At 39.3% G+C, this 26,237-nt stretch overlaps 1 protein-coding gene across 4 annotated transcripts in view; it reads right to left on the reverse strand.

The window, feature by feature from the left end:
- The window catches only part of LRBA (LPS responsive beige-like anchor protein), a 373,887-nt gene that overhangs the window by 165,098 nt on the left and 182,552 nt on the right, over window positions 1-26,237 (reverse strand). For all 4 annotated transcript variants that reach the window (XM_032110029.1, XM_032110032.1, XM_032110030.1 and 1 more), the window contains 3 exons: window positions 12,813-12,937; window positions 5,386-5,532; window positions 2,692-2,828 (listed from right to left, as the gene is read on the reverse strand). In XM_032110029.1, the coding sequence (XP_031965920.1) occupies window positions 2,692-2,828; window positions 5,386-5,532; window positions 12,813-12,937 (409 nt within the window). The remainder of the gene's footprint in view (window positions 1-2,691; window positions 2,829-5,385; window positions 5,533-12,812; window positions 12,938-26,237) is intronic.

A 26,237-nucleotide genomic window follows, 5' to 3' on the forward strand; every position in this document is an offset into this window, starting at 1 on the left:
GGAACCCGTCAGGAAACCACCCGATCCTACACTGGCACCCGGGCGCTCTCTGCCGATCTCCTTCCCTGCCCGAGCCCCCTCTCCCAAAACGAAGCTCTGCCTGATTCCTCGTAGCGATTTCGCTTTAAGCTTGCTCGGGACCACTGAGAAATACTGGTAGGATTTTTATCAGGAAAGCATTCCTAAGATTTAAAAATGTTAGCATTACCCGCTCGAGCTGCCCGAAAAATTGCAACGCCGGCTCGGAGCATTTCGAGCAAGTTTTCATGTCCTTTCGTGGGCGGGGGAAGTAAAAAAATGTTAAGTTCTTGCCCCAAAGGACTATTTTCGTTTCTTTTTGGACGGAGATGGAAAGAAATAACCATTTCAACTTGAGCTGCTTTTGCCTTTAAGTTTAGAAACGAAATTCTCGCTGGCGGCAGCAGCCGGGGCGATGGAGCGGGGCGCGCGGGGCCACCCTGCCCTGCGGAGCGGGCACACCCCGGCCCCGGCCCCGCCGCTGCGTCCGCAGCCCCTCCACCCCCGGCTGAGTTCCACAAGTCTTTTGTGGAGCCATCCGAGCGCTTTCCACAGCGCTGATCCCGGATCACCTGGCAGAACGGGCTTAGCCCGCGGGGCTACCCTTTCCTTCCCAAAACAGCCCGGAGCCCGCGTATAAACTCTGATCGTATCGCTGCCGATGCTATCGCTACCTAAGGCAGGTTTTCCTTCAGGAACTTGTCACAATGTTTTCTTTGCAGCAGTTTAGACAAATATACAGGGAACTTAAATTTATCAAACAGATGAAGCCTCATTAATTAAACAGGCCTACTGAGTTTACAGCGGATTAGTTGCTGGGGCTTTCTTTTTTTTTTTTTTTCTTCCAAGGGGCATTTTTCACAGCAGCCCGTCATTGCTATCAAGGTACCTTGACTTCAGCACAGGGTGGGGCAGGGAGGCGTTAATGCTTGAAAAGAAGCTGTTTTGTAAGCTTACTTAGTTTTTAAAATAAAATTATTCAGACCTAATTTTTAGCTACCCCCCCCACCCCTGAGACATTAAAAAAGGTCTTTTTTTTTTTTTAATTTTAAGACCTCCAGCTAAAGCAACATCACAAGCAGAATGTAAGAGGTGTAGCCAGTATTTCATGTAACCAACTCCTGTTATGAGAACTCTAAGAAAATCTCTCAGATACAGAATAAAAGGTAGAGTCAAACCAAACCAGAATGCTTGCTCACAGTTAAGAAAACAACCTCTACAAAATACTGGAAAACAGGAGAAAAGGAGGCTAACTATATGTTATATGTCCATGTTCCCACAAAACACGTAACAGGAATAGTAAGAATTAGTAACTGTACTCAAAGTCCCTGTGTGCTAAACATGAAAACCAAAAATTCAGATCTGTAAGACTTCTCTCATGCTAATATAACACAAAGTAGAACATTTTAGATGGAAAATGCAATACAGTAACGTATCAAACTAACTTTACATTTATATTTATATCCTTTTCATCATTAAGAGGCATTTTTTAGTTAAATGTGGGGGGGGTTTAGTTAAACGTAATGGAAAGAGTAAGCATATAAAAATCTTAAGCGCTATCTCACACGTAAAATAACTTCCAATATATTTCAAAAATTCTTCAGGACCAAAAGAAAAGTTAAATCTCATTTATGATATCACATAAAATCACAATTCTAGTTAATTGCTTATATTAAAATCTAGCTCTAACAATCCAAGAGCATTGCTTTTCAAAATAAATTTTTTCCCTGATAGGATTTGATACTCCCAGCTTTCAGACCCACCGATGCCACTTCTAATACAGACGAGCAATTTACTCAATAGGAACAAAGAACTGAACTGGTGCTTAACACACAAGGTATTCTCCCTACAGACAAGCAGAAAACCTCTACTTCTTCCAGCAGTACCCTTCACAAAGAAATTATTACCCTGTTAAACATTAGGCAGGTATTTAAAAAACCAAGAGCCATGACTATGCTTAAGCTGTGAGAATATTTACCAGTTGTGTCCTACCTTTGAAATGTTGCTGTAACACCGTAGAAAACATTCAACTGCAACCTTATTAAGCTAATTGCACAATATGCTCTCTTTGAAACTGGAATTTTACTGAAGGTTACTAATTTTAACCAAAAGACAAGTAATCAAGCAACTCGGAGCAAATAAAGTTTGTGGAAATTAGCATGTCAGCTCAGAAACATCTTTTAGGAGGGCAATTATGTTTTATGCTTAAGCACAATAAATAATAACGGGCCCTGTAAAACGTGTTATGGAGTAAGTAATATGACAGAAGCACTGCAAACTTAGGAGTGTGGGAAGTTCAGTGCTGTTTTACACTGACATTAGCTAAAAACAGGAAAGTAAAACCAAGTATTTGGGCTCAAAGCCTCGCTGAACTTCCCTGTATTCACACAGGCCTGCGATTTGAGATGTCTTTATTTCAGACATGTCTCCCTGGAGCTTTATTCGCAGCAAGCTAATTAACATTCAAGTAGGGTTGAATTGTGGAAGGGGGAGAAAAAGGAGCAGGAAAGGAGGTGTCACCTATGTGAAGTTCAGTAACATATATGGTCAGTTGCAAAGTTATTAAAGCAGCAACACTGCAGACCAATGGAGGTAAAGGAAGTCAAGTGAAGAATTAAAGGTCCTGGGTAATTTGTCATCATCTCTCAGAGCTCAGGGTCAATGATCTCTTACCTTTGGGTCGATTTTCTTAAAACTAGGATCTTCTTCATCCACCTCAAAGTAGAGCTCAGAAACAGTGATGGAAAGAGTGCCTTTCACTACTACTGAGGGTGCCACAAGCTGAGCTGGTGTGCTGAGAGCCACCGGACCTGCCAAAGTGGGAAAAAACCAACGATGTTCAAACCAAAAAGAATGCGAGGACAAATTATTCACTTTTCAGGCCAAGAACATTAAAATAAAGCGAAGAGCATAGCTCTTCCTTAAAGAGCAAATCCCTTTTCGTCCTGGAAAAGAACATATGTAACAGATTTGCAGAGTCTCTGTACTGCCGAACACTAAAGCAGCTGCAATTGCAAACTGCTGCATACATTACACAGAGCTGGCTTTAGCATGGCAGTCTTCAGCTTTTACTCAGACCCATTTTCTGTCCAAGAAACTCCAAGAGTTGCACACCTTCTGCTACATGAAGCATAGAGAGTGCACACATGAACACTTGAAACCTTACTGTTCTTCAATTGCTGGGAAGTTTTGATAGCATTTCACGAAGACAAACACAGCAGTCAAGGCTCAATGTTGTCTAACTGCAAAGTGTTCCCTCATGGATGCTGGAGATCTATTGTTAAGGTTACACAATGTTATAGAGCCTAAAGTAAAATGTTTTAAAGATGCTTTTGATTCCATGTTAAATATTGTTCAAGGATTCCATACAGTGTTAGTGTAGCTCGGGGACTGTGGGAGTAAACAGCTGGAGGGTTGGTTTCCAACTGAATGAATTTTTATTGGAATAATCACATCTCCACAGGGCTTATCACAGGGACAAATCAGACTACTACTGAAAACAATAGGTTCAGCATAGATGTGACAATGCAGAACCTATCATATTAACTATCACATACGGAAAGAAAACAGGTTAGGTTTGTCATCCAGCTGATTAAGAGGCAAGGAAATGAAGTTACTCGGCTGCAGTATTATCTGACTTTTGTAAAACAGTGGAAGATACTAAAGTGACATAGACAATTTTGTTTTAATAAAGCATCTATAAATGAGGTACACACGTTCAGGTAATCAATGTGAGAATAACTGACAAAAAATTCAGATGAATTGTCATTTCCATCGATTGTTAGGAGGGTGATGGTCCTTAATCTCACATCAATCTCAATGTCTGCCACTAGGACAAAAGAAGAGATGCTCTGCTGAGATCAGAGCAGCTTTGCCCTCTATTCCCAACGTACAAATACATTGTGTCTGCAGATGGGCATGAGATAGCTGCGGAACTGCCATGATTTCCCAAAGCTCACCCCCACAAATGGATGAAATAAGCAGCTATGTGTTCTTTTGCTGTCTCCCTTTGCCCCCTGTACATTAGCATGTAATCCAGAGGAGAAATAACATTTTTTCAATCACTCGCAGACATTCAATTACAGGGCAAGCAGACAGCTGCAGAAGCTGGGGCAGTCCAGGTCCTGTAGAAGACCCCTGACAATTTCCACTTCATTTCTAACCCACACCACTTTATTAGTGAGGATTACTTCTTAATCCTATTGCCATTGTCAAGATTATATAATTAAACTCCCCTTTCACCTCCATTACAGTATGAATGTATTACTCGAACCAATGAATGAATAATAGAAGGAAACATGGAGAAGGCTGTTGAGAAGGAAGCTCATGGTAGAAAGGCAAAAATAAAAGATTCATATAGAAAAATGCCTTTGCATCATTCTCCCATTACTTTATTTTACTTTACTCATCCTATGCAGGTTTTCTTTTTCCTTATGCTGCATTTTTAGCTTTGCTTTTTTTGTTTAATTAAAAAAAAAAAAAAAAAAAAAAGAAAGAGTGGAATGCAATTCAGGGATGAGCAAAATACCAATAAATAATCACTTCCAGCATTTTCAGTGAATTATCCAATAAATGACATTTTTCTCTAAGTTAAGTGTATGTGGAATACCAGATGAGAAGGAAAAGAACACAGAGAAGTTTGCATTCTCCCTGTAAAACCAGTGTTCCTCATATAACAATTGGGACACTTCATAACTCCCAGTCTCTGAAACACTGGTTACTCTGGTTTTACATTCTGAACTGTACAGAAATGGGCCCACTCCACTGAGACTGCAACATCAGCAAAGGTTGCATGTGACTATGTAAAATTAATTAAGTTGAATGATCTGAAGTACTATTTCTTTAAGAAAAAAAAAAAAGAAGTCTAATAAGACTGTGGTCTGTTGAGAAAGAACTTCAGTGGGGGAGTGTCAAGGGGTTTAAAGGAGTTAAATCCAGCGAGCGTACAAATCCTTTACATGCAAGTAAATAACCAGTATGTACAATTTCATAGACTTAGGAAAAAAAATAAAGGTCTCCAAAGCCTTAAATTACAGATAACTTGCCTAATTGTCCACTAGGTCTAATGATTTGAGTGGAATGAGGTCAAGAAAACAAAGGCAGTCCTTTTCAAAGTAGAGCTATTTTCTATAAGGAAGGTTTTCTAGAATAGGTATCTACTGCAGAAGCAAGAAAGTTATAAAAGGCAGAGAAAGAAAACACACAACTCTCCTCAAATAAACCTTCAGTATCTGAGGTGCACAGAAAATTATCTTAATGACCCAGCTATAGGAAATGTGCTAATTATCAGTGATTCACTGCAGAGATGAGGAGATGAGAACTTCAACAGTAAAGAAGCTGAGGAGAAAATTAGATAGGTGACATTACCTGTCAAGTTCTCCACTTCTCTTTCCTCCATGAATGACATGATATCGTCATCCCCTTCCAAGAGAATCTCGCTTTCTGAGTTCTGGTTTCCTAAAACTTGACTCTTGATGGACTGCTTTCCTTTGACAAGTATATCCTCATCAGGAGCTGAAATGAGACACAGTACTGTCTGGCAGGTCTCAGTGACAAAGGAGTGTAATTTTTTTTTTTTTTTTTTTTTTTTTTTTTTAATGTAAGTTCAGGAAGAAAACTGTTTAGGACTAGCTGTGGGAAGTACATTTCTTAATCCTCTGTTAGGACACATCTAGTTTTAATCCTATTAAGCCTGCTCAAAATTATCCAGTGCTCTCTGCAGCATTTAACTCTATTTCAAGTGTTTATGACAGAGGGGAAAAGAATACAGCAGACTCCCTTCCCCTGCAGCCTTCCTTGGGAAGGAGGCTGGAGGCGGGTCCCGGCTACCCTGTGTGTCACCCTGACCCCCAAACCCACGCTCCAAGGACACGGGACCGCCGCCGCGACGACACCGAGCACGGCCCTGGGAACACGAGCAGCAGGACGAGGCCGGGAGCGGCGGGACCCGCCCGGGGCAGCGCAACAGCCGGCCCCGGCCCGCAGCCGACGGGGCAGCTCCTGCCGCATCCCGCCGGGAAAACCCCCGGGAGCGGGGAAAAAAGGCGGAGGGAGCCCTGGAGCTCCCACCCCGCATCCCCTCCCGTTCGCGGCAAGCCGACTTCGTGAGGCAGATTCTGCCCCTAGCCCTCCATGCCCGGGGGCGGGGGGCAGAATCTGCCCCGGGATCGCGGCTGGAGTCGGAGAACAGCCTGCACCTGCTTCCAAGGGGCACAGCCACCCGCGGCCCCGGCCTCGCACGGGGCATTTCTGGGAGCACGCCGGGATTTTCGGGGTGGAAGGGAAGCGGCCAAGGAGCTCGTTTTGCTCGGAGCGCGTGTTCCGCCCCGCACACGGTCACCGGGCCGGTAAATGTGTCCCCGCCGTGCCCGGGCAGCGACATTCCCGGCCCGCACGGCCCCGGCAGCGCCGCGGAACCCGGGAGCGCTGCCAGCGCCTCCCGGCACTGCCGCCTCGAAATCTGTTTTATTTAAATCACCACCTCAAAGCAGCAGCAGAAAAAGGAACAAAAATAAAAAAAAAAGGGGGAGGGGGGGTAAAAAATTAAAAAAGAAAAAAGTAGGAAAAAAAAAGGGGGGGGGGGGAGAAAGAGATAATTACTCCCTCTATATGTAAGTTTTGCTGTGGTAATGCCAAAACACAGCAGTGTATGTGTCCGGTTTTGGGGTTGTTTTTTTTTTTTTTTTTAAAGTTGGAAATTAAAATACTGTTTCTTAAAAGATATACTGAGAATACCCATGGCACAGCCGTGTTTGAAAAACATTCACCAAACACATCAGGACCAACTAACTTCAACACACTGGTGGCTGCTCGCTCTGATTGCTGCCACACTTGATTTGAAGTTCCACGGGCTTCCTCTAAAAATATGCTAATCTGCAAACATTTACAGAAGGCAGCGACTCCCCGGTGGCAATATATAAAGTTTGAATTGTTTAAGTAAATATATGCATGTAAATTGCAAATAATAAAACTTTTCAATTCAGTGGAAAAGTAAAACAGAAATCCACTCACCAAAAAGAAGAAAAAAAACCCCACAAAACCAAAACTCAAAGTATAAAAACCCCATCACAACAACAACAAAAAACCCCAAATGACCAAATACTGGTTTTGATTTAGGCCTTGACCTTACAAAAAAATCCAAACAACAACAAAAAGCAAACACAAACCCTCACCTCAAACCAAACAAACAAAAACACAAATAAAGGAAATTTAACTTGTCATACAATATAAAATGCAATTTATATGTGGTCCTTTTGCCCTAGCAGTATCTGTCACTTGTAAGAAAGCCTTAAAAAAAATACTGTAAAGCTTTAACTGCATAGAACAAACAAAATCTCACTTTCTTGCAAAATATGCTCATGTAAATAATGATAACTCAGATTCTGGAGTTGTTCAATGTGAGTTGAAAAACCTTCTTGTCATGGAAAATATGCGGCTGATATTTAGGAAGGTTTTCCTGTAATTAACTCCCCCTTGAGGATTTTCAGTTAGCAGCAGTAAAATTACCATCAGTGTACTAACACACACCACATGCACTCTTACTCACTGCCCTACCAGCACTCTCTTGAAGATCAAAAAAAGTAAAATAGAACAAAACCACCTCAGGATGAAGTCCAAGATAATTTATTATTTTCCTTTTTTTTTTCTTTTTGGTCCTTCCTTTTTTTTTTTTCTTTTAATGCAGGCAAACCATATTTGTTGTTCCAAAAACCTCATCTGCACTGTACACAGCTGCCATTTTTTGCTTCCTCTGCTAGAATCTGTTATACTGAAGATGCTGATTTCAAACTAGCCCTCTGCCTATTCTTATTTAAGATCGAATTCAGAGCCAAGATCAAAGGTTAATACTTTTATACTCAGTACAACTTGTCCAAAATGTTACTATGCCCTTCAGTCTTTAAGAAAACACAAAATCAATACAACAGCTTCCAAACCAAAGATGACTGGATAACAGAAATATTGCCCTATCTTTTTCACTTATTCAGATTTTAATTCTTTCCCCAGCTACCGATACTATGCTGATTCAAACCCATACATCTTATGTATGTGCCTTTTTCAAAATCAGATTTTAGACCATAAATTTAGTCCATTTTTGTAAATTTTTGTCATCTCTTTGCATATGACGTTAGCTACCAAAATCTCCTGGCACACATGAAACGTGTGTTAAACTTAAATACAGCTTAAATACAGGCACAGGAAGATGCCTGTCTACACACCTGCAGACACCAGCTACTGGAAACCAATGAGACATCACAGTCTGAACCAGAATCTGCTCCTTCCGTACTGATGTGAATAAAGCACTACCTCTGCAACCAACACAGTCGTGCTCACATGAGTACCTGCACAGAACAGAATACATTCCACATGGATTCACCTGTTCTTCTGTGGAAAAATGCACTTATGTAGGTAGGCCATGGTCTAGTTCTCTCTATATATTTACTGATTAGAGATATACATGATGGAGCATGACACCATGTGACAACTCCATTCCCACATAAGCACAGACATATTACACTGGATTTCATATTTCAGGTCATAAACCCTGCAGCTCCCACACACCTTTCCAAGATCAAGATCTCCAGGCACAGCCTATGTATTGCCCTAAACCCAACAGCCAGCACACAACTTCATTACTATAACTCATTAGTGTAATTCCATGCAATCCTTCCCAGCCCACTCTGTGAGACTCAGCTTCATCAAGAAGTTTTTGCAAATGGATCTCTGCATCTCTGGATCTCTGCATCTGCAGTGAGTTGTGTTTATTTTTGCTTGGGTGCAAAAATAACAGTTTGTCTTACATTGCTGACCAAGCTTAAGGCATTCCTAGAATGACAGATTATTTTAAAGTGTTTGTCTACAACTTAAACTTATATGCAAAATACAGCTTTTAAAAGCCATTTGAGAAATAAAGTATCAGAAAGCACGATACAGGGTTTTTGTTAGTTTTTTTAAAACTGGTAATTATACCAGGAAAAGCAACTCAAAGAAAAGGTGCATTAAAAAAACCCTTACTATGTTGGGTTTTTTTTTTGGAAAGGGCCCCCAGAAGCTTCCCTCTACTCTCCCTATTTATTTAAAAACATAACAATGGAAAAACCAATGACTTTCAAACCAAGTTTTTTAAGCATAATTTTTAAGACTTCTTTTTCATCCTTCTTGTTGAGGCAAACCAAACTAACCAGTCAACTGCAGTACTGGGGATGACCAGCTGCTGGTCCCTTGGAGCTACAAAGCCCTGAACTCCACCTATTGCCTTGATGGAAATGCTACAGACTGTTTTAATCCCCCTCTCCCCACATTTTTAAGAAACATCAATTAAAACCCCCAATAAATCACTTGTTAAAAAGCTTGATAAGGTACTTTCTAGCAGCTAAAGATTCCCTCACAAAATATTGCATTTTGGGGTAAATTTCAAAACACCAACAGGTTTACTCTTTTTTCCCCTTCACATTTATACAAGCATTTTGGTTCCATTTCTAAACAGTAGGTGACAGGAAGAATAGAAAAGAGTTAACTCCTTCCATCCCAAACTTTCTACCACAGCACCTTCACCTCTCTTTCCTTTCCCCACAATACACCATTAGACTGACTTTTATAAATAGCCAGTTTGGAAGGATCTTTTTTTTTTCACCCTTTTCCCTTTGAAAAATTACCTAAAGCCTTTTTTTCCCAAGCAAGTTAATGTGAACTTGGGAATGGCAATTAAATTGTCAGAATTAAAAAATTTGTTTTTAACTAGAAGGTAGCCAGAAGTATAGTCATGGGGCTGGTATTGATTGTCTGAACAGAGAACATTAGTCTTCAGGTATTTATTCTGCCACCTCTGCACCAGAGGTTCTCCTCCAAATCAAATCAATCCTTGGGAAAGATTGGTTCTTGCTACTAAGACACATAACTAGGCTGCAACAGATCTGACTGCTGTTGTTCTCTCTAGGTTTTACTGAACAATATCTGGGCTTCCAATTGTTTCTGAATCATTTTCACAGTTGCAAATTGGGATGATTCCTGCACTGTGAGCTCTCTGGGGTGGAGAATACATCTGGTTGTATTTGAAAGACAACAAACAGTTGATAATGTGTATCCTCTAATAGAAGTGAGCTAAAATCCATGTTATCAAGCATGGTTACTGCTTGTACTATTCCATTATTTATGCATTATTTTCCCCTGCCTCCCTTCTGGCAAAATCTCTTACGTCCAATTTCAGGTTTTGGTCTGTGATTTTTTGAAAAAAACCTTAAATAGGCAGTAGGGAACCTTTTACACATGATCTAAAAATGCTTTTGCTTCAGAGGCATGTATAATTAATTGAAATGGAATAATTAATGGTAAATTATTGATATGAAATCATAACATACTGAGGCAAATACTCTGCGAATCCTAGGGATATCTACATCATGAAAGTCTGGTTTCAAAAAATCTGAGAACAATCGGAAATTCTAAGATTAAATTGGTTAATATTATAAGTTTATAAACACAATTCAGAAAGAAATGGATCAAGTGGCCACTCCAGTTGATCTTTCTGACAACTGTATCTTTTAGAAGTCATGAAAAAAAAAAAAACCAAACAAAACAAAAAACAAAAACAAACAAACAAACAACAAAAAAAACACACCAAGAAAGCCAAACCCAAAATGAAAAAATAAAAATCCCAACTATCTTTGCATTCCTGTACATTATATATAGTTTCCAGTTGAATTTGTACTTTGGTCATCTCTCTTACACCTTGCCAGTGGAAGGTCTTGGAAGAAGACAGTTACATGTGTACACACAGTTAGGCAGAGAGCATCTATAATTTCAGAAATCACATTAAATAATGACTTAGGGTAAACTAAAATCTTCACTGGTTAGATAAAAAACCAGAAGGACAACAGACAACAAAGGCAGTATGAAAACTCAGAACAAAACAACATCAGGAAATTAAATATAATACAAGACTGTTACGGATGTCAGAATCCGAATAGAAAGGCAGACAGAAAACAATTAGGTCTATTTAAATTACCAGGGTTAGTTACCAGCTATGCCTATTAGCTACTTATGAAATAGGGCTACTTTTACTCCCTCTTCCTTTCTATTGACCAAAACTGTTGTCCTGTCAATCACAAACTGATTATAAGCCACAGCCCTTGAAATACAGCATGGATTCAAGAAAATATCACATTATTATGAAATATGAATAATTGCATTACTGTGTGTTAACTTACGGAAGAATAAGTTATGCAAATCTAAATGGTTGCTCTAAATATTTTTCAGTAAAAAGAAAGATATTTTTTAAATTTTGATAAACAGTATAAATATAAAATAAAATAAAATACAAGCAGAATACATCAAACTGTGACAAGATCTATTTAACTTAGAAGTACACATAATATTAAAGGGGGGGCAGTTGTTGTTCATCCATGGAGTATTAAACAGAAAAAACCTTAGTGCCCTAAAGTCCATGGTGTAGAAACAACACATAATATTAAGAACAACAAGCCCCAAAGCAAAAAGAGGGTTAATTAATTCTACATCTTGTTCCTCTTTCTATAGCCAAAGATGTAGGCTCTACCAACATTGCTTTCAGATCACTTTATTGACTATTCTCTGCATGGTCATTTATTTCAGAGGACTGATGTCACATTTGGCATTATATCAGCTGACATATTGTAGACATTTTCTTCCAGAAATGGCTCTTTAAGGCTGAGTGCAAGAGGTTAAGACGCCTGACGGAAACCAACTTTACGACAGTGATGTTCTTCTACATTCATACAACACCCTTAACAATCTAAAATTAGCATAAAATGTATCCCTCCACACAGTTCGTGTGTGCATACATAGGCACATATGCATACAGTAATTCACTAGCTAAAAAAGAAAAAAAAAACCAAACTAAATTTAAATTACTTGCTCCATGACATGTGCCTTCAAGGTGAAGAGTACTCAGCTTTAATTATAAGCAAATTATTTTTAAATGCAAGATTTTTCTACCTTATCATTGTACCCTCATGAGATACCAAAGACACAAAATTCTGTACTAAACTCCAAAGTTCACTGGCTTTGGGTGTGGTTTTGTTTGGTTGGTTATATTTCAATTTATTATAGAATTCTCAAACTGATTATTGTATTAGTTCTGTAAATAGATTCCCCTCTAGAATGGACACAGCATCTTATAACTGACTGATCCCAGGTTATAAAATGAGGAGTAATAACTGTTAAAAAAACCAATCTCCTTTTTTAAAACACTCATTACCATTTTGCTGCTTGAACAATACTTTACACATCAGCATTTGCTACTGTTTAGTCCGTACCAAATTCTTGCAGAAAAACTCAAGGACTTAAACACAAGCAGAGGCACAGTTTAGCCTGTAGAAGTGTTACTTTTCTTTTGATACATCTGTAACAATAGGCACACATATGCTAACTGAAATAATCGCTGTGGATTTCTGAACAGGAAAAAAATCTTCTTCTGAAGTTACTGAGGTATAAGCAGGTAATTTACACGGAAGTCTGTCCAGGGATTAATGGCAAAATTGCATCCACTTTTCTTCAGCCTAGTAAGGACTGTAATTGTTGTATGCAAGGTATGCACAATGTGCCAGCCCAGCTAAGACGGAAAGAAGGGGCTCAGCAAACACCAGCGTTGCTGCTGTGAAGGAATCCCAGGCTATCTCTGTATGGAAAACACGCCTGAAACGCAACGCCAAAAGGCTTTGCTTTGGGACCATTTGCTAGCATCCTACAAGGACGAAGGTCTAGCCTTTCCCACCACGGCCTGTAACCTGCTGCTGGTGGCAGGAGGCAGATTTTACACTGACCATGCTCTCCGGCTGCCCTGAGTGTCGCTTCAGGATGTGTCGATCCAAGGGGGTTACGCACAAATCGTCGCCGGCGCCGCAAGTCATCTTCCCAGTAGTCGAGGCGCCAGAACTCACGAGGACGACTACAATGAAACAGAGGAGCCACATATGTTAGCAATTATCAACCAGCATGGTAGCGCTGAATTTCTGCATAAAGCTCTCCTTGTCTGCACTGCTTTTGCCTTTTTTTTTTTTAACCTCCCCCCCTTTCTGCAATCTTTTACTTAGGTATGTCCTTGAAAATAACAATATCACCTTCCAGTCTAAGGAACTCCTTTCCCTTTTTTCTTGGAAGGTGAAATGAGCACTAAATACATCATTTTGAAATGAATTGCTGACAGTGTGATCAGTTTCCCCACACTCTAGTGGCATGTGCTCCGATTTCAGCCTCATTTCAGCCTCAGCAGGGCACCTTTCTCAGTGACTGCATTTATAAACCAGAATAGGGAAAAGGCTATTATAAATATGGTATAGCATTACCTATATTAATCAAAGTCTGTCCCCCTTCATTTTTCTTCCTAATTTGTGCCTTTTTGCACAAGGTCAGTAAATCATGCCATGAATTCTTGGTCCAGAAAGTGTTAACTTTAATGAATACCTCAGTTACATGGTTATGTATGTGATAATAAAATATTACTCTGTTTAGATGTGCAGGAATTTAATTAAAATAATCTCTTAAAATATTCATTACATTTAGCCCCTGAGGCTTAGAACAACACAAGAAAATGCATTTCTTTTCCATTTACTGTTTTTAAATAAACCATTCCAGGAGAGTGAAACAGCAACCTATTTTCAGCAAATCAGATTGCATTTCTGGTTTATGTAGTTGTGTTTTTACATTTAATTAAAAACTACATGTTATGATGTGTAATAATTGCTACATAGAAAGCATACTTTTTAAAAATTACATCTAGAAAAGGTTATATCAAATTCATTATTTTCCATTTTATGCTCCAAACATACGTAGATCTTTTTAATACGGTCATATATAAGTGCCAGTTACTATCTGCTTACATGATCATGAATGAATGCCACTGTAAAATAGTATTTTAGCCCAGAGAATGTACAAAAAACGCCAATTTCAGGTATGGCAAACAAACAAAATGCCTGAGGCATAGAATAGCCATGGTATCCTGAAAATGTGTACGTTCAAATTAAAAAACACTGACTTCGTTTGTTTATAGAGCCAGTATTAAAACAATAGATGAAAATGCAGATATATATTCCATTTCTGATCCAGGAGCTAATAGAAAGTATACCTGTCAACACCGACAAATGAATAGGCACAACTAATTTACAGACCACAATGTTAAAAATACTTGGTATCTACATTCATAGTTCTACGGTTTAAAGGAAGAAATTAGTTTTAATTAAGGTAAATCAAGGTTTCAAGCAAACATAGTGACAAAAGCCAGAATGATTTGCATAACACTACTCTCAAACACAATTTGTAGACATTAAAAATTCTGATAGAAAATAATTTTATAAAAATGGAGACTGTCTTCACATTCTTCATTAAAATTCTATGCTTATTTCTAACACCAAAGTCTAACAGTCTAACTAACAGTGTTAGTCTTCATCTTTCTAATTGCTTAATTTCAGAAAAATACTGAAGTATTGGAATCAAATTCCCCAGTATCTTGTTTCCACACTTGTCTGTATTACAGTCACACTAAAATTGGGATGCTCTGATTACAAGCCCCAATGATTTTGGAATAATTAACCAAAGGAAAACTACAAAATACAGGAAGATATGGGTTTATTCAAAGGTCGATTAATAACTAAAAATTCTCCATTAGTGATTATAGAAAAAAGGCAGAACACAGCTGGCTATGTGCATGCCTTTGATAGTCATAGAGCATGGATAGGCACTTCATCATTCTGCCTTCCTACATTTATCTGTTAAAATTATTATCAAATATCAGCCAGGATGCAGTCGTGAATCACAGCCTGCTCCTCGTCTTCAGGGGAATGATACAATGAGGGTCTATTCATCAGGGTGGCAATCGGCACGAGTAATTAGTTCCCTGGACTGGGATCTCCTACAAAGCTTATTTCAGCCCGCACCACAAACATATGACAATGAAAAGCTAATGGAAGCCGCTAAAATTTGTTAACCTCTTCTGCCATCAATCCTGCTGGTGTTCTGGGCTACAGTATTATGCAAAGATGGTAAATTATTCATTTGTCATTCATCTATCTTGCCGCAGTTTTGATAGAATTAAGTGGTGCCATTCTTCTGGATAACAATTACAATTACAGCACATTACAAAACTATGCTAAAATTATTAGGAAAATAGGTAACAATGACCAGGTATGAAGTATTATCCTGAAACATAATATATCTTTAGTCCCTTACTTTTACTTTCAGTTCTGCATACAAAATTTGCATAGGATTCTATCTCCTTCAGTGGTGCACTGATTATTCACACACAAGATCATAACCACTATTAGACTGTGTATTTGAGTATTTGTAAGTATTGGCGACCACTGCTTTATGAGGGGGAAAAAAAAGAATAATTATCTATTCTTCACACATAGAAAAACATCCAACAAAACCCTGCAAAGCCAAAAATAAACACCTGTGTTGACTAATTGTTACCAGTAAGCCATTTTTGAGAGCAGCCACTGGGAAAAATGCATTTTAGAACCAATATAAACCAGTACACCACACCGCTACTCTAGCACATTGCCTTACTACTAAGAGCAATTTACCCCTGCAATCCCATCCCCAAAAGGCAGTGCTGCACCATGCTGACATTGTACCTCTGCAACCAGGGGGAGACAGACAGAAATATTGCTCTGATTCAGGCAGAACTGACTGCTGGCAGACTGAAGGACTGTGAAGCAAAGGGCCAAGGAGGCAGATTTTGGGGACAGTATGGCATCTACAGGGGAGGTTTGAGAACAGGAGTTTCCGGCCCCGCAGGAAAGGCTGCCATATGGACTAAAGGTGCTATATGGACTGGATCGATGAACATAAGTACTCAATTAGTCTAAGTGCAAGAGCAACATTGCTCAGGGGATCAGGGATTTATGAATTATAAATCATATGATTTGCATGGATTTGTCAGGGCCCCCTCTAACATGATAAACAGTAATTAGTGGTTCCTTAGTAACAATATTGACTGAATGGAAACAAAGCTTTTATACTAAGTGTTTTATTCAAATAGTACAACCATTATATTGCTTTATTTTTTCAAAAGTTTCCCAAATTACCAGGCTACATACTCAGAATTGAGAGAAAACCTCCCTCTCATTCCCATGCAACTCACTTAATTGTTAAAATTGTACAGATTTGAGATCAAATTTAGAACGACCAATATAACCTGCTTCCTCAGGATTTTGTGTCATGAAAAAAAAGTCACTTCACTGTGGGCAGTAGTAAAAGTCTAAATGCTCATTTTTCTCCAGTCCCAGATCAAGAAATCTGTATTTCCTATCAGTTTCAAAGATTAGGACAATTGGAGACAAAACATACCAAGTGCTGTACAGTTTTATTATGGTCTTATATCAAAGGGGTTTTAGGCATGGGAACTACCTATAGGTCCTCATACCCTTATAGACTTAAATTGAATCTAAGCCATACCAGAGAAAAACGAGAGGATCATGCAATTGCTGAAGAATTACTTCTTGTAATGTCTTACCCATTGTGTATTTCAAGATACTCTGCCATCTCTAAGACCCCAGAAAAGAAATAATCAACACACCAGTGTGGGTTGCAAAGGGACTGTGTGAGGTAGGGAAGAGGAAAGAAAATGCAAACCTACAAAAGCAATAGTTTGACAGGTCTTAGGGCTGTACTCAGGCTACCAGTTAAGTGAGAATGGATTTTAGCACACCACAGAAGCCCCCATTCAGATCCTTAGATGAGAGGAGTAGCAAATAAACAAATACAGCACAGAAAAGAGAAAGAGATTGAAAGAAAGGCAAAAGAGCACAGTGTTACAGAAATCTTCAGAGACAGAGGATGGCTAGAGCTCTAAAAGACCTCTTCTATCCAGAAAGCTATCTAGCCTTAAAGGCAAGAAAACCCACTTCCACAAAAGGCAATCACAACAAACTCAAAAGCAGAAATGCCTATGTGAAGATACCAAGATAAATTTTGAGATTACACACTCCTTGTCAGAACTCTAACTGTAGAGTTAAGCAGGTGAGTCAATCTCCAAACCTAATCAATCCTTGGTCTCTTCACTAAGACCATCAGCAAGGCAATCAATCAATGATGACAATTCCTAAGGTGCAGATGCTTGAACACAGACACTTAGGCTAAATTAGTTTCATGGACAGCCAAAAACAGAGTGGCAACACCACTCATGCATCAGGAACAGCATGATCTGAAAGGAAATCTAAAAGAAGGCAGCTCCACAATTTCTCCATCACCAACTGCATGTCTACTCCAACTTCTGGTCATAATTTATTACACACTTTGGTTGCAATGGCTCATCAAATGCAGAATATCAGGTGCTCCTTCTAAATCGCACAAAAAAGCAATCAAAAAACACAAACAGGGGTGCCCAACTTTAAAGAAAAGACAGATTATTTTAATGCTGTTCAGGAACACTTCTTGGTCTACATCTACAACTTTTGCTTCCATGTAAAATGTTTCAAGAGCTCAAACCAGGTATCTTCTGCAATAGACAAACATTTTTCTCAAAAAAACTCAAAAAACGAACACAAACCTACAAAAACCCCAACAATAAACATTTGCATTTGAATCACAGAACTGTTTGGGTTGGAAGAGATCCTAAGGACCATCTAGTTCCAACCTCCCTGACATGGGCAGGGACACCTTCCACAAGACCAGGTTGCTCAGAGGCCCATCCAACCTGGCCTTGAACACTTCCAGGATGGGGCATCCACAACTTCTCTGGGCAACCTCTTCCAGTGCCGCACCACCTTCACAGTGAAGAATTTCTTTGCAATATCTAATCTAAACCTGCCCTCTAAGCTGGAAGACATTTACCCTTGTCCTGTCACTCCATGTTCTTGTAAAAGTCCCCCTCCAGCTTTCTTGTAGCCCCTTTAGGTACTGGAATGTACTGCAAGGTCTCCCTGTAGCCTTCTCTTCTCCAGGCTGAACAGCCCCAACTCTCTCAGCCTTTCCTCACAGGAGAGGTGCTCCATGCCTCTGATCATTTTCATGGCACTCTAGACTTGCTCCAACAGGTCCATGTCCTTCCTGTGCTGGAGCCCCAGAGTTGGATGCAGCACTGCAGGCAGAATCCCCTCCCTCCCCTGCTGCCCACAGTGGACACAGCCCAGGACACGTTTGGCTTTCTGAGGGCAAAGCTGTGAGGGCACATTGCTGGGTCATGTTCAGCCTCCCATCCACCGGCATCCCCAAGTCCTTCTGAGCAGGGCTGCCCTCAATCTGTTCATCCCTCAGCATTGATTTGATTGTCAATCCAAAGATGAAAGTGCTGAAGTTCTGGAAAATACTGCAAAACCTTTGGTGGAGTACCTCCAGCACACTGCAGGGCATCATGTAATGTAAGAGGCTGCCTGATCTTGCAAACTGAACTCCATTGCACTTCCATTCAGCTGGATGTCCAGAATATTAATTAAAATATCTCATATTTTGTATGCAATAGTAAAATGCGAGGTATGTTCCACTAACAGACTCAATAAAATGTCATTTCAGAAAGCAAGTAAAACATTTTCTGAAGCACTTCAATATTCTTGTAATGAGCTTTCACAAACTGTGGTCTAAAAAAGCAAGCTACACCAGAGCACACAATGAGCATACTACTATCCACTTGTCAATAAACATTTATCTAAAAAATGTCTCGTACGCATCTAGATGTATTACTGACTTGTAACATAATCAAAAATATGTAACACACTTTGGAAAATAGAACATTGACCTTGATGATGGCAAAGGAAACACTGAAGAAGATGTTAACAAGCAAGTTCTCCGCAGCACTACCAAGTTCCACACTTCATGCAGAGATCCCATGCATGAATGTTTGCCATGTGGCAAACCTAAATCAGAGTACAGATGCAGTAGGGAAAATTACTTTTTCAGTACCTCAGGTTCTGACCTGATTCCCACTTTGCCCGTATTACCAAAGCACACAGGAAAAGATTTGATTAGTATTAAGTCAAAGTTGCAGCTAAAATATTATTCAGCCAGCTACCCTCTGTGTGTATTTCACAGCACTTCGCTGATAATGCATCTACTTCAGAACATTAAAGATTAATTAAATCCTGATAAGTGCTTTGAGATCTTTGGAATGCTGCCTACATTACCTATACTTTCTTCAGTGGCACAACCTGTTACAGTTCAACTCTCTCCCCCTCTCTCAGCTGCATTTGTGTGGCCACGCTAAACCAAATCACAGTAACTAGCTGGGATTATTAGAGTTCATTGTTTTTATTCTGTTTTATATCAGTGACCTGTTTACCCTGCAGCCTTACCAGCAACTATGTGACTAAAAATAAGGGAAAGAGACATGCAGATGAGAGAAAGGAAGGAAAGAATGAGGAAGAATACCAAAAAGACCTATCATGTAATCATACTCTAATATTAACAGAGTCTTTGACTTCTCATGTTATCTTCATTTTCCCCACACATAGACGTTCATATTTCATAGTTTCAGGATACAGACTTCCACAGATGGAAATAAGTGGGAATCCTTAAGAAAAAAACCCCATGTGCAGACAGGCCCTTAATCTCTGCCACAGTTACTGCTGTAGTAACAGGAACTGGTCATAACAAAGGCCCAAGGCCACTGAGTACAACTTCTTTGGCATAATATCAATTATGCAGAACATTACTGTAATTCATTAAAACAGCAGTCTATTTACTTCTTCTAAGCCTTCTCCAAGAAAACATTTGGCTTTGTCTGTAAAGGATTTTTTTTTTCCTGAAAGGACTTTTGCCTTTATCTGTGCTTCAATTTTACCAAAAAGTGTGCGTGGAGAGGGGTTTCCTGGGTTTGCTGAAGGGAGTAGTGTCATTCTTCTTTGCATCTTTCAGAAGAAAGAGATGTGAAAAGCAGGCTATGAACTTCAGGCACAACATGTGCACGGACTTAGCACAGAAGTCTGAGGACTCTGCACAGCTGTAGGGGACCTCTGTACACTTGAAACCTCAGGTGCCTCCGGTGCAGAGGAAAAGAAGGGAATGCCAGCAAGGGAAGCCTGTCTTAACAGATGTTTCATGCTATTTCCCCATATAAACAAGACAGTACAAACATAGATCTGTAATTCCTAGATTTTGCATTTTAAAAACTAGTAGAAATGCTGCTAGTATGCTTCTATACAGTAAACAGGACATTATCTCTTTGTCTCACCCATTAGACACCCCAGCTACAATTCCCTGGCCAGGCCTACTGATTTCTGTGTTTTCATGGAATCATACCAAAAATCCATGCCTACCTAATTAGCATGCAAACAAACCTAGAGGAACAATGCCAATTTCAGATACCACAGAGACTCTTCTCTGCACTGACAAGCTTTGAATTCCTCATTTAAAAAGCAATCCAGAAAAAAATGTTGACTATAAATGTTTCAGCCTCCCTTTACACATTATAAAGCACCATGTCAGGGAAAAGACAAGCCCACCTTAAGGTGTTGCTGTCCTAGATAATGGTGTTATTAACCTCCAGTTTAAAACCAGTTCTGTTTATGTATGACTTTATGTATGCTCTTCTTTGATCTTTATTAACCCCTCGGTAGCTAACCACAGTCCCGGCTTTTTGGAGCATGCTTTGAAGTGCTGGCATTCCAGTGCACGCTGATACTTCAAAGAGGGCTCATTTAAGCACATGGTACAGTACCAATCATGTATTCTGCAATCACTGTCTTATCTTAGGCTGGTCTTGTTATGATCAGTCTAAGAGCTGCACTTCCAAAGACGTCACCATGAGACACAGTTCAATCCGTGTTGCATTTCTGTCAAGATTAATTATAAATTAACTAAAATGAAAACTACTCCACTTTTCTACCAGAAGTCAACATGAAAACTTTCTTCTGGCTTTCAGCAAAATTAATTCAGACATGATTTAGACATGGAAAAATGAACATGTAGCAAATTTGCAGCCGGATGCTTCGGCTTAGTTGCTCATAAATCTTTGCAAATCTCGCACATCCTACACCCGACTGCAGTCAACAACACTTGTTTTGCAAAGTAACTACAATTCATACAGACCCCATAAACTGCCATTCACATTGAAAATAACAATAACTCCCATAATATACAAAAAATAGGTACATTGCATCTCGCTGGAGGTTTCTTGCTCTTTGTCTGATAATGCAGAATTTTAGTCTGAAGTATTTGGTCACCCCTTCCTTGCCAAAATGAGCAACAGATTGTACGAATAAATGTTGAAGGATACAATATGACAAAGGAGCAGCTCAGTCTTTATCTCCTTGGCCATTCCTGTTGGTTTTGATGCTTTCACCTTAAGCACATGCATAGTAAGTACCTATTTATTTTCCCACCAATTACAGCTACAGCAGGTTTTCTGTGAGGAATAATGTGCATTGAAATATTACAACTCAGATTAATTCTCTCCAGTAGCTTGGAATTTGACATCATAATCTTTCAGCATTTGTGGATATAACATAGATCAACTTTTGACCAAAACAAGAAAATCTGGTCAGTTCCATGATTTTGTTTGTTCATTGTCCTGACCCTATAACAGTAAACACAGGAATTACAGTAAAGCTTTTCCAAAAAAATCTTAGATTTGACCTGCCCCAAACATTTCATCTCTTCTAGAAGAAAAAGGATGAAATCACACTCCCATGTATCTACACTTTAAGAGCTGTGGCTAACCTGTATCTTTTTTTTATAGCTCTCTTAACAGCTGGATACTTTTCTTACTTCCATAAAAATGTAATAGTGCACCCCTCTGACTCAATAAATACTTTTCTGCTCTATGTTCTTCTACAGGAAGTTAATTTTTTTTTCTCTTTTGTATATATTTTTTCAGAGTCCTCTGCCAGAAAGGTTTAAAGTAACTGGGGGCGGGGGGGGGGCCGGTATTTGATTTTTTGAGGGTTTTTTTTTTTACTTTTGTTTGTTTGGTTTGGTTTGGATTTTTGGAAGTTAAAATTACTATCCATCAACCAAATTAACTCAGCAGTTCAACAACCACCATACAGAAGGACAACAAAGATGACTGAGACTTAGGTACAACTTTTTTTTTTTTTTAAACACAGAATAATAAAGAGAAGACCAACCTCCCTGAGGTCTCCAAATGCCTAAATATCAAAAATACACATACATTTTTTCTTTTTAATGTGGACAGAATTTGAGTGCATCTGGGGACACAAGAAAATTCCCCCTTCAACCTCTCACTTAATCACAAATCAATTTGAACATTCTTGTACCTCTGCCTGAAATTATGGAAGGGGGAACAGGCAACTCTATAAGGTCCACAGGATGTTAGCTACTGTTACACAGCATCTTGGGAAAGGAATCATCAATTCAGATTGCAGGTTAGGATATGGAAGCCTTAGAGACACCCAAGCTGAACATCCCTGCATTTCTCTTACTCTCTGACATAACTAAAATCAAAGCTAACAAAAAAAAAAATCCCAGCCAAAAATCAAATAAAATCAAGTATTATTTGATTTAAAGGTTACCACTTCTGTCCGAGCTTTAATTCAGGATTTAAAATCTGAGGAGGGCAAAATCTGGGAAACGACTTCATTGTGTGATGATTGCAGGAACACATGTAAGAGAGAGTTGAAGTAACTGCAAACATTGTACTGCACTCTGGGACAGGAAACAATAAGCACAAGGCAGCAAGACCACTGAGAAGCACATGGAGCAGGACTCCTGTTACCATACTAGCACAGCATCCCTAGGAAACAGCAACAGGACTCATCTCCCTTTAAAAAGGCTTAACTTATTAAATCCATTTCTCCTTTGAAAGCCTTGCAAACTGTCTCTAAAACTAAAAACACAGCACTGAATTATGATGAAGCACCATTTCCTGGACCACACAGAGAATTCTGTATTTACTGAAGGTTTAAATAAAGGAAAAAGTAGCCTGAAAACACACCTTCTCTTCTGTTCTATGTTATCAGCAAAGCAGGAGACAAAAAGTTGGCAATTCATAGGTGCTGCAGAGGGGGGCAAGTTCAAAACTGTTACTTGACAGGGTCCTATCAAAACTATTTAAGCTACTGAACTGCCTCTTGAGATCCACTGATGTCTCAAGAGTCATGAAGGTTCCAAAGCCCTCGTGACATTAACAAAACAGAAGTGGGGAAGTCATCCTTACTGATGTTACAAAACCTACCAAAGGACTACTTGCAGTAAAGCATGAGCAATGTTAAAAGTGCTAAACCACTCAAGGTTCCTTTGATAGAGTAATCCAAGGGTTTAGCCCAGGATAAAACCTTGTACACTGACACATCAGAAGCTGCTAACTGAGAAGATGCAACTTCTTTTCTACAGCTACCCCAAGAGAGAAATGTGACTTGGTAACAAACACTTGGACTGATCAATACAAGAGATATTGTAGCATTCTTTCCTCCACATATTCTTATTTCATCCTCAAGACTAATATTAAATGTTAAAATCCAACATTATATAACAGCATTGATTAAAAGACTGGAAAATGAAAGCTTAAGAAGCAACAAACTAGGCAATGTTTCCTGTTTCATTTCAGTGATTTAAACATGAGCATAACCCCCACATCTTCTTTACTCTCTGCGTTAGCATTCAGAGACGCGTGTTTAAAAGACAATGACATTTCTTCCTCGGGGGAGCTATCACCTCTCTTGACAAGGCTTCCAGCTTGTCTTTCTTCATCTAGCTACTCCTTTATTTGTTTTTAAGACAAATTCACCAAAAAAACCCAACCAAACAACCACACACACAAACCACCTAAACAGTAGGAAAACCAACATACCTCTTTAGGTTCTTTCCTAACATTGAAACAACTTTCTCAGTATTAAGCAGCTCTTCTCAACACAGCAATCCCACCACAGAGGGGAATGAAATAGAAACAACACCGTCACTCCCAACAGGAAACAACTCAGTACCACTAAGAAATTCTCCATCAAAGAGGAGAACCAGGCACTCTGGAGTAACTCACATGGGGCTGCAGGCAAACCCCATCACTCCACTGGTGCCACCAATCACTCCAGGGGTGCCTTGTCCCTGCAGAGGAGGGACGTGAATGCACGCAGAGGATAGAAAGGGCATAGGAGTGTCTGTACCTTTTCTCACCAAAGGTCTGACCTGAAATTCTGCATCCAAAAATGTCAGTGGCGGCTCAAGGAAGAGCAAGATCGATCCACGCATGTACAACTTCTCCCCAAGAACTCTGCCAGTTTACAAAAATTTTCAGCTCAGGGGATTTCCTGAGTATAATGTGGTTTGTCTATTCATACTCCTTCTTCCTGCTAATGTATTTCTCTTCCAAGTACTCATCCACAGTGGAGAAACAGACTTCAAACAAACCCAAGTACCAGTGCCCTCAACCCCCAGGCTTGGGAAGAATTACTGCAGTGAAAAACAAGCTGGAACTGTGCACATTTCTGGGAATTTCTGTTCCAATGTGTCGCTTCAGCACCCAGATAAAGAGTTCTCCAGAAACCTCCATTTCTGGACTACAGAATTCCACCCGTGTGTTTGTAAAACCAAGTATCTGTATAATGATACTGCTGATGTTGACAAAAAACTATAGTTGGGACACTGAAAAGGAAAATCCTTAGGTACTAAAGAAACTCCTAACAAAACTATAAACTTCCTATTTAAAATCTGGAATGCAAATGTGAGAACAGAATAGTTCTCTGCAAAACTGTACAGTTCTCCACATTTTTTGCTGGAGATGTTAATTCTTGTTTTATGTAAATTCTTCAGAGAAGATTATTTAAGACCACACCACTGTTAAGTTATGGTGCAGATACTTATAAGCATAATTTAAGTGTACTGCACCATAATGCACATTTTCTTCCTTGAACATAATCTCCCTCCCGCATATATAAACTGTATCTGTAATTATCTCTAGTCACACCTTTCTCCATTATTCAACTGTAGAAATAATCATGTATTGTCCCTGCTAAACTATGCTAGCTTCATTTTTTAGTGGTGAATGATGAAAAAATGACAGAACTCAAACATTTTGATACAGTTTGTAACACAACTTCTCCAAGAAACCTTGTTTACCAAGTATATTACAACCATCACAGAAAACACCCTTGAAGAGAAGTTGTGGTAACAGACTTGAAAAGCATGGGGTTTTTGTAATTAGCTTGTCTCCTGACAGAAGAGTCAATTCAGACTGACACTCAAAATCAAGAAAAGACTGTTTCATCATGAAAATTGAATGTTTTCACTTTCCTTTTCAAAATAAAAAGCTTACATATTTTGTAAGAGATTTCAAGGGTAAGATAAAATGAAATGCTTTCCATTGCTGTAAAAACACTAATGTTTTCATGAACAGAGCCCTAGAAAGAATAAAAACCATTAATTCACACACAAACCAGTTTGAGTTTTTTTAAGTGACTTATGAATTTTAATTTGGACTGTCTCAAGTACAGAATATACACACAGCTACTTGTACTGCTGTTTGCAAGTAAAATTTAAAAATACAGTAATGAAAACAATGGCAAAAGGACTCAAATAAAACCTGATCTTCTGCTACAATTTCTCAAGGTCACAGGATTCATTTTCATTATCATGCACCATTAAAATTTACTTTGTTGTACCAGTCACTAAGAGGGATAGAGAATAGGGTTTTCACAAAAGGGACGGCTTTCATCTAGACTTTCACCATCTTTATAGGGAATAACTTTGCTAAACTTTGGAAATGAAATACATGTGTGAAGCTATATGGGCAAGCAGCAAATCACAGCAATAGCTACGGATTACTTACCAAACCATATGATAGAAGTAACCAATCTTTGATACTAATCGCTGCAAGATGGCATTTTCCCCAAAAATTTCCATCAGAAAGGGGGCAGTGAGAGGAACAGAGACAGACTTGCAATCATCGCAGAGATTACAGGACAACGCATGGGATTTGGAGGAGGAATTTTAATTTTTCTTTACTATATTTTAATAATTTGTAATAAAATTTCTCAAGTCAAAGTCAGCTATGTTAAGAGAACTTCAGTTTTTTTCACATAGAAGTTGTTGCCCAATGTATTTCATCGCTTGTTTCTGTACAAAGCTGCCAAATATGGCCCTGCTAAAGGCTTTGGAAGTCCACAGTCTGTATACAATCAGTAGGTGTTTGCTGATGGCAAAACACCTTTGATGATGCTGCCCATCTTTCTCTGGGTTGTGCCTCTCAGACTGCCCCCATCACACCCAGACTGTGACCTCATGTGCATCAAACCCACCGAGAACAGTCTTGGGTTCTGTCCACATCAAACAAGCATTAATCCCAAAGAACAATTCCTCTTCTCCAG

The sequence above is a fragment of the Corvus moneduloides genome, chromosome 5 (assembly GCF_009650955.1).
Source record: "Corvus moneduloides isolate bCorMon1 chromosome 5, bCorMon1.pri, whole genome shotgun sequence".
Classification (NCBI taxonomy): Eukaryota; Metazoa; Chordata; class Aves; order Passeriformes; family Corvidae; genus Corvus; species Corvus moneduloides.